We start from the raw sequence: 10,264 nt of genomic DNA, 5'->3' as shown, positions 1-10,264 counted from the left end.
ACATTGTAAATAAAACTCGAAACGAAACTTACTTGAACTAAACTAACTACCGTAAACGATTAAATTTGCAAAATATAACCAATTTTTAAGCATATATTTTTGCATATGTCATTAGTAAAACCATCCAATATTACAGTCAAGGCCAAGAACAAAGAAGTTGCACTTTCAATCGATTTAGGAATTGGCAGTTGCTCCCGCTGCATTTCACACACATGTTATAGGACGGGTATGAAGTCATCTTTACATCCAAACTGCGGTTTCTTTACAAAGTATCTCTCTTGAATACGATCAATGGTTTCCAATTTGCAAGGAAGCCGAAATGAAAAATCTCGTGTTCTATACGCCTCAGGCTGGTAGTATATTACTATCGGTGTCCAATTTGGTGCTTCCACGTGTCTTTGCTACCGAATCCGATGAGAATTCCATAGATGGGTGAAAGAGTTCAGATCACGTTGTATTTATGGTATAAAACTGAATCCCAAGCATTCTAAAAACACAGGATCATCAATCCGAAGCAAGCCGCTGTCTACCATATCCTTGAAATAGTTTCTCCAAAACACAGTAAAACTGACTCTTAAATTTACCCAAAAACGTTCAATTCTTTGATTGCCAGTGGATCTCCCAGTCATTTAACTGTTTATTCCAGACATGTTATCTCTGCCATTAAACCTTAACGCTATCTGCATAGCCCGTACCCAAACGTTTTCTGTCCCTGCATCGCCACGAACCAGACGTAGAAGGCGACCAATCCGTTTCACAAAGTTAACAAAGAAGCCCGCGATAATTCGAGGGTCATTATTCGAATAACATGCCTCCAGCCATAATATGCATCGGGACAATCCATCCACCGCAATTCCAAAAGGCTTTAGCTTATCATACCCATCAATGTGTATAGTAAAATTAGGACCTTTATTGGTATAGACTATGCGTCGCAGCGATGTGCAGACCTGAGAGCAACACCCTCAGCATCAATTACCTTGCATACACACCTTGTTGTTTCTTGGGTTACTTTGACATTTGTGGTTGTGTTGACCAGTTTCCATATAGTTTTATAACCACATACAGCCATCCCTCTTTTTTATATACTGAGCGAATTGCTCGTATAACGTCTGGAAGAGGAGATGACGCGTTGCGTCTTTTGAGACCTTCGCAGTATCCGTTTCAGTTGACTCAATCTGAGAGCAATGTTGTGTAGGAAAAGCAAAAATCCAAATATATACAGAAGCGTATAGCCCTGTTTGTGATAACGCGAAATCCAAACATCCCTTTCTTGATTTGAAAGTACAGTTAACGATGAGTCAACATATATCAGTGCCACTAAGACACAAATCTGCAATATAACAAAGTTGTGAGTCGTTAAACACACGTTTTGCATGTATTAGTTAAAGAAAAATATCTAAATGAATCAATCGAGATTTAAGCTCTCTAAATGCTCATAAAACCCAACGAACACATTAATATTTGATGTTTGAAAACAGTGTATGTTATTTTTACATTTATACCAAGCATTCCTGCTGTAAAAATGGACTGTCTGAGGCCTTGCGTGTTTCGAAAGAATATACCAGAAACTAAAAATCTGTTCGACGCCGGAAGTAATGAACCAATATTGCAATAATGTAATGATGTCAAAATTCTACAACGACATGATATGAAAAAGGTGTCATGGCGTAAAAAAATAACTCATCGTGTCGACTAAAACTATGATGGCAAGTCATTTTCACAAGAGCATGACGCCAAAAGTTATGTAGATTTGTCGACTTAGATCATGTCGACCAAATATATTTTCGGGAAAAGCCGGAAACATTCACGTCGAGACTACAACTTAATGTCGTTATGACGAGTACAATTAAGGTGGGAAAAGCTACAAAACTATGTCGACATACCATGTTATTTCACAGTAAGTCGATATAGATTATTCCGGCATGACCACATTATTGGGGTGTACCATATACGTTTCCGTAGATATTAACACATAAGGATGAGAATAATACAAGATTACTTCGTGGTATAGCCATATTATTGCCGTTTTTTTTCACAAAAACATTATCGAACATGTGTTATCTAGTAATCATTATAGAACTGACGCATATACAGGATCTATTGTTTGATTATATCAGTATGTAGCAATCTTTACCTGAATAGTCCGACTCCGAAACGATAACGCGACGTTACGACGGTGTTAACATAACATAATCATAACACAAATGAATACCTGACTATCACAAGCAATTCGTTCAAATTTGTAAATAATAAATTATAATGTATTTCCACATTTAATTCGACTTTCCTAAAAGGATACCAATCGTTTTCCCTGCACAAAAGCTGAGAATCCTCGAAAATCAATCAGCGTCCAGTTGTACATATGGAACTTAATATGGACCTTATCCAAGGGATATTTAGTGCAGTTTTCAATTTATTAATTCACTAGATAATATTGTGCATATGTATTCCTTTTATGGCAGTTTCATCATTCACGCAAGTGCATTATATACGTTCCAATTTTCGAATCAGATTAATCTGGTGAGTATAGATAAACCTTTGTTTATGTGGTAAAATATATATACGAGAGTTGGCTTTTAATTACAATTTATTAATTGTGATGTTGGACTATTTCTGAGCTGAAAACGCGACTAAAGTAGAGCTAGAATTTAAAACAAACCCGGTTTCTAAAGATGAGAACCATTTAACAATGGGCTTGACAAACGAATGAATACAGGTTTAAATATTCTTCTTTCTGAATGTGACACTAAATCAATTGAAAAAAAGGGAACCAAACACTCCTTAGTTTTATTAATTGTGCGAGTTTTCTATGGGGCGTAGGCTTATTAAATATATGTTGGGCACGCCCACTCCGCCTCAGGATACGATAAATCCCTCATGTAAATAAGAGGGGAATGTGGTTTTGTATCTAATTATCTCGACTTCACAAGTAAATTGGCTAGTCTATTCTAATTTCAGGAATATATTGTGATACGTAGAGTAAATTTATTTACGCATGGTAAATAAATTAACAACAATATATCTTCGCACACGATCAACACATTATTAACTCAAAAAGGTCAATGTATACACATCCGTAGTCATGGTAATCACTCTTCGCTCTCTTGCTCATATATTATACATTACATTATTATTATATTACATATTATATACATTTGGATACATTGGCCGAATGTGGAACAGGCCTTACGAGTACGGGGTTTTTGACACAGATAAGTATCGGACCTTAAACTAATAACGACGATCCTTCTATATATATAAGGTATAATTCCTTGTAAACGAGTCTCATGTTTCACATATTTGCCTTTAAATTGGAATGATCAACTCTTTTTGTAAACAATAAAAAAATAAAAAAAATATGCATGTTGTATTAGGTTCCGAGTTTTATGTCTTGATTTATATTTTATAATGTTATTATATAATTGTTTCAAAAGTACGCTCAAAAGGTAAATTATGTATTTTTATATGAAAAGTATCGTTTCTTTAGTAAGGGATTTAATCATTTCTAGTTATTATAGTACTGATCGTGTACGTAATTCCAGCCACTTTTGGGACTATTGTAACAAAATCTTTTGTTTTAGGCAACTGGTTGAAACTAAACTTCACATATATAATCCTGGGTTCGAAACTCACCTAGCATGAAAATTTCAATAGAATTAGATCAGTGTATGTTACTTTTATGAACAGAAATTAATGACATATAAACTATCAATTTTCGTAGGGCAATTGTACCTTAAAAATTGGCCACTTTTCAGTTTAATCTGCAGGTACAATTACAAAGCAATATCTTTAGACAAATGTCCTCATTTTAAGAGTATAAATAAAGGTTTACACAAACAAAATTTTTGACTTGAAACTTAAAATATATGCGACATTATTATACCAGTTACTCCCCCTACCTATTTTAATAAACATAAACCCTGGCACTGTTAATGGGGAACTGCAAATTCATAAAAAATATTTATTTTTAATAGATTTTATCAATTTATTCTAACATAGCTAAGAAAGTAAAAACATTTTGTTTAAAAATTTACTTAAATGTCGATTTTAAATAAACGCTTGTATTTATATTTTATTTTACAATTTATTGTTACATGTAACCTATTAATATACTAATCAAGGGAGGTAATTTATATATTAAAAGTTTATATTTAGGTCCTGATTTTTATGTTTTAAATATATGTAGTTATACAATTAATTGAAAATACTTAAATGTAAATTTATCAGATAGAAAAAATAATAATTTTATCAAATATATTTGTTTTTTATATAAATAAAATTTTCTAAATTGATGAAGACATCATATTTCCCATGAAAGAAATATATTGTGTTATGTATAAGACATTTTACTGCAAGTGTTTACAGTGATATGCTTCTTTAATTTGCAAAATATTGAGAGTAGGGTTGGTTTTCAAATTGATTGTTCTAAAAATAATCAAAATATGTGTGTTTAGATCATAAAAATGATTAAACACAGGTGGCCGAATTTTTTACGTACAGGCCGGAATTACGTACACGACCAGTAATCCCCCTTTGATTTACAATAAGCTGCTTGAAATAAACATAGCAAATTTACTCTCACCAGATTACTTCTATTGCTAATGATTTGTTAAGTAAACGCATTTAATCAATAATTTCAATTTGATATATGGACTTTGTTGAACAATAATTTCAATTTGGTATGTGATTGTTATGGCAAAATACTTAATACGAGTGCAGACGGCAATAGCATAACGTGTTAATTTATATTTCATTGATCAATAATCAGCTATTATCAGAACAATTTAAGAACTGAGTCACGTTTGTTTTGGTGCATTGTATATCTTTTATAGGATACTAACACGGTTTATTGTCAATTTTACGGAAAACCTACTGGCTGGTATATATGTATATGTATATATGATGCATAGCTCTTTACGGAGTATTTGATTCAAGCAAATAAAAAACATAAAACTTTGAAAAGCATTGTTTTTTTAAAAGCGGTCGAAGTGTTTTTCGACGTTTTGACTTGTTTGTACCGAATGATTGATGGGTTTTCTAAACTCGTGCGAATTTCGGAATCAGTCTATTGCGTATTGCTTGTATAATTTGAATCATATCATGCCCGTACTTCTTATTATAATTATCAAATAATCGTAGCTGATAAACCATAGAGTTCTACAATCGTTCGTTTTATATTTAAGAAATAATATTTTTCTATCATGGTTTGTTGTCGAATAACCCACAGTAAGGAGTACTGTATAGATGCGTAGGAATTAAATCACGAGTGCGAAGCACGAGTGATTTGATAACACGCATCTATACAACTTACTGTGGGTTATTCGACAACAAACCATCATATAAAAATATTATTTCGATTCTAACACGATTCTGATTGATTTGGTTCAAGCTTTAGGACGTGAACTATATTTTTCAATACCCCGCCCTTCTTAGTACTAAGTTCACTATTTAGTGACGTCATTGAATTTTACAAACATGTGACGTCATTTTCATTCATAAATATTTTGCAAATGACGTCACTTTCATTAAAAACAACAATCGTAGAAACTTAATGACGTCCGTGTATTGATGCTACTGAAAAGCTGACATGCTATAAATGTTTTCTGAATTACGTTTCCTAACAAATAGCATTCTTTGTAGGCGTGGTTATGCCACTTATCACCAAATATACAATTTGTTGTTTCATTACACTTGTATACATGCTACATTTATTACCTTTCTTTTAGAGCGGGTTTTAGCTCGTGCATTTTACTGCAACATTTTTATTATTTATTCGGAACTATTTTCGAAACATTAAGCTCCGCCCATAAGTTATTGCAGAATAACCCACGCTTGATTTCCTTCTTTGTCTACAGAAAATAAGTCGCGTGCCGTGTTAGAATAACATTTAATTAATTATATGGGCCGTGTCGCGGCAAAACCTGTATTCGTGACATCAGTTATGACGTTGGTAAATTCTCTGTAAAGTGACGTCAACATTTTATTTAATTTGCGCGATTATGTCATCACTGCAACATGTGGATCTGTGTAGCTGTTTTGGACAGTTTTATATTTGTGTTAAATATGAAATGATGTGATATGGATAATGAAATAGAAGTAAGTAGTATATTTTATTATAATTGGCTATTTTGCAAAATTGGTTTGATCTAAATATTTAATAGAATATAGCGAACTAGACGTGTTTACAAATTAACCACCAGTTTAAACGTTGTTAAGATATTCAGTGAACGAAAATTTATTTACGGTATAACTTATCAGACTAAAAGTTTGTTATTTTTATTTGTACATGAATTGTTGTAAGAGTTTATCCCAACCTTTTATTGGAACCATGGGGTTAGTACAAATTTTTTTTTTTCCAATATTGAACCCGATCGATTCTAATTTGTTGTGCCGATCCTGAAGGCTAAACAGTTTTTATAATTCAAAGCAAAATAGTATTTGATATTTGTTAGTTTTTGTTTTCGATTTTTATTATAAACTCGACCATAGTCTCTAAATTATTATTTATCCAACTTCTTAATAGATTTAAATAGATTAATATGCAGGAAAGAATATTGCATAGAAGTTTGGAAGATTTTTGTCACTTATTATCCTTGTTTCGGTAGGAAATAGCTTGCATATCGCACATATAGATCTACATTGTCTACTTTTATTTAATGAGTGCAAAAACAAATTTCTGTAATTTCGCGTATAGAAACACGTATCGATTATTTAATGTTTGAATAATTGGCATAGACTATATACGTTTCCAGGAACTGGACAATTTATTGTCCGACCACTTTGGGCGAACTCCATCGGCATCTCAGGTGAGCTCAAATTCCGATGATGGGACTTATAAATTCCCCAAACGATCATTCATTTAGTGAGGACGAAAACATTTCAGCAGCAAATAGTGTTGATTGTAGAGCCAGAAATTTCATTCACCAACATGATATTGCATGTAACAACAGTGATGAGTATGAAAGTGATGTGGACGATACATACATTGTCAGTGGTGCATGCGCCAGTGGTGACATGGACGCTGACTATGCAACTGTCAGGCAGTTTCTCGAGATCGGATGTGGTTGCAAGAGTAAGTGTACTGTTAATTTTGAAATTGGCCAGGTATACCATCATATATTGAACATGAGAGAATTGACAAAGGAAAAGAAGGATATTATTGTCATGAGTAATCTTAAGTGTGGAAATGGCCTGACTACAAAACGAGGGAAGCCAAGGAAACGTTCGATTGTTTCATACAATGCATTCCAAAAGCCAGTTTGCAAGAAAACGTTTATGCTGGTTAATGACATTGGTAGATCAGCTTTAGAAAATCAACAGCTCAATTTTTTGATTGATGAAAGTGAAACTATGGGCATAGATGGTACCTAAACACACGGACCCAATGCTGTCATCTCGATGCTGGATATGGTGCTAGACACCCACGGGCGTGGTGAATCGACATGCTCCATCCATGCGGATAATTGTCCAGGTATTATTTTGTAAAATTATCCAGTGGTAATCAATCATATGATTCATTTAGTTATATTTGAATAAATATTTCAAACATATGAGTAAATATTGAGTTCATAACAATTAAACATTATTTATATCTATGACTATATAGTATATGGTAATAATTGTTTGATTTTTCTTTTAAAGTAGGCGTAACAAAATGTGTAACGTTACCTTAATAACCAAGAAAAAAATATAGAAACGTTTTAGTATGTTTTTTTAGAATGTAAACATATGGTCTGCAATATTTTACAGGTCAGAACAAGAACCGCTACCTCATTGGCTATTTCACATGGCGTGTGATGACCGGCAGACATGACGTGATAGAATACCACATCCAAATACCAGGACATGCCAGGTGTCTGGTTGACAGTGGATTTGGGCATTTAAAGAAACTTTACAGGTACCTAAAAGCCACCTTTGTTGTATGTGTAAGAATTTAAAAAAAGGTAAATTTTCCTTGCATGGAGTGTTTTATTTATTAAGCATGTAGAATAAGATCGAGTTTACATTTCTTCTCCTGACAATACTAGCAATCTGATCATTGAAATTCAGGAGGTCGAACATTGAGACAATGGACTCATTGACCCAGATGGTGAATATGTCCTCAGCATCCAATGAAGCAGTGAGGTATCCGGCATGGAACTGGCGGGATTGGAAAGGGTTTTTGTCCCGACTGTTTTGTCCTGTACCAGCGATAAGGTATTTACTAACGTAGGCCTATGATAATTGGTTGAAAATGTTCACACCACTGAGTAGAATTGTTAATATTTTTTTTTCTGTATAACGGTTTTATACTGATGTTTAACGAAAAGTGTAAAATTCCTAAAGTGCAATACAAAGCGAAAGAAAAACAAAACTCGGACATAACCATGCACATTGTCTTCAATTATAGTTACCAATGCAAATGAATATTATTCGCAAATGCATCATAATTTTGTGTCATATCCAAACGTATTAAAATGTTTGCCAAAATAGTATTTATTTTTATTTTCAGACAATATCAGTACTTCCGCATGACGACGGAAGAGCCAGGTGTGGTCACAATGCGCACGAGAGTCGGATGTCCAGAGGTCAAGGTTACAGTGACTATGGATGGCGTCCATATTCTATACCAACAACCGCAGATTGTAGAGGCCAAAGGACTCAGCCGAAACAGATAGGAGTACTTGTACAAAGTTGTCAGGCCATATCTCAGCGATGCTAACAAGGATGCTACTTGCCCATGCCCAGAAACATCACTATAGTTATGTCGTCGCATCTATCGCATCTACGGCGAAATATTACACACATTATAATGTCAATATTTACAGGCGAATGACAAATAACTTGAAACTTATTCTTCAGTACTTTTTGAATATCCTTCAATGTCTGTTTGAATACATTGGTTTATATATAACACATTTAAATAACACTTTTTCATATCAAATGAAATATTTGTATTCACTTCTGCTCGTTTCTATAGAATTCATGGCAAACGAAGAATTATGCATACAATATAAGCTGTACGATAAATAAATTGTGAACATGCTAAGAATAATTATAAAAATTATTAAAGATTACTCGACTCTTAATTTTTAGAAACAGCACTTTTGGGAAATAAAAATCTAACATTTCAACACAATGAAATTATTTTATTATTTTTATTATTGGATATTGTTGGTTTATGTATTAATGGTGTAATTGATAATGTTTGTTTTGATGCGTGCATTCCTATGAAAAACTAAATGATATGTTGTGAAAATATGTGAGATTAGTTTAGAAAAAATGATTTAAACTGTATGGTTTGCTGGTCGATGTAGATATAAGTGGACTTTGTTGCTAAGCAACGTATGTTAGTTTACAGTTTAATGTTAATCACAACTATTTTTAGAACAAATAGATACCTGATAATATATTTTTAACAAAATAAATGTGTTCTTAAATGTTATATCATGTCTTGTTTATAAGTGTGGATTTAGATGTAAAATACATCTGAATGCGGTTTACTTGAAAACGTTGTTAACGTCAAAGCACCTCTGCAGTGCTGTTACTAAAATAAAAATTTCTCTGTAAGTAATGGGGCTATATCTATAAATTTGGTATCATAATAACAAGCACAGAACAGTCTTTATCAATCCATAGAAAACAAAAAATGTGAAATTTTGTCACGAATACAGGTTTTGCCGCGACACGGCCCATATTTAATTCCACAGTAAATACCCGTCTGTGCATGCGTACTTGGTCCTTACGCTAACGTAAATGAATATACACATGCTTTAACAACTTATTGGTGATCGTTGCATTTAAAGTTTCAACAAGATGAATGATAACTTTATTTTGTGTAAAATAAATAGTATGTTCACGTTTACACGCAATAACACTTATTACTCTAAAATCTAATGACATTGCTATGTTCATTACCTATTAATTTATCATAAACTGATGTTTCTTTTAAGTATAAACAATAAGTTTAATGTTGACATGTAATTTAACTATTACACGAGTGGCAGTAAATAAACATTGTCTTGATGGCTCACATACTAATTATATAGTAACATAATTCGGGTTTTATGCATGTGCACGTGCTGCCAAGATGTACATTCAATTTGTGTCATGTGTATTTTTTTCCTGTGTCTTAATGTGTGGCGTTTGGTCACTTACCAAAAATTATAACCTCATAGCAATTAAAAAAATAATCTCATGTTAATGAATATAAAAGTGACGGTAAATTGTGTTAATGAGGAGGAAAGTCCATGAAAACGAAACATTTATCACCGAAAATATCCTG

The 10,264-nt window shown here is 32.9% G+C and overlaps 1 protein-coding gene across 1 annotated transcript; it reads left to right on the top strand.

The window, feature by feature from the left end:
* Nucleotides 1-7,297: 7,297 nt before the first annotated feature.
* Nucleotides 7,298-9,424, top strand: LOC127856202 (uncharacterized). The gene is made up of 4 exons (XM_052392266.1): nt 7,298-7,471; nt 7,750-7,897; nt 8,050-8,196; nt 8,492-9,424. Exons 1-4 carry the CDS (start codon nt 7,399-7,401, stop codon nt 8,655-8,657), a joined length of 534 nt encoding a protein of 177 aa, XP_052248226.1. The 5' UTR covers nt 7,298-7,398; the 3' UTR covers nt 8,658-9,424.
* The last annotated feature ends 840 nt before the right edge of the window (nt 9,425-10,264 follow it).

The sequence above is a fragment of the Dreissena polymorpha genome, chromosome 13, assembly GCF_020536995.1.
Source record: "Dreissena polymorpha isolate Duluth1 chromosome 13, UMN_Dpol_1.0, whole genome shotgun sequence".
Taxonomy (NCBI): Eukaryota; Metazoa; Mollusca; class Bivalvia; order Myida; family Dreissenidae; genus Dreissena; species Dreissena polymorpha.
This window is presented reverse-complemented; position numbering and strand designations above follow the sequence as displayed.

Bases quoted from the DNA above. Each gene is read 5' to 3' on its own strand.
- LOC127856202 (XM_052392266.1), top strand. From the start codon at position 7,399: ATGCTGGATATGGTGCTAGACACCCACGGGCGTGGTGAATCGACATGC. The intron at 7,472-7,749 runs GTATTATTTTGT...AATATTTTACAG, and splicing joins CCATGCGGATAATTGTCCAG to GTCAGAACAAGAACCGCTAC. The intron at 8,197-8,491 runs GTATTTACTAAC...TTTTATTTTCAG, and splicing joins TGTCCTGTACCAGCGATAAG to ACAATATCAGTACTTCCGCA.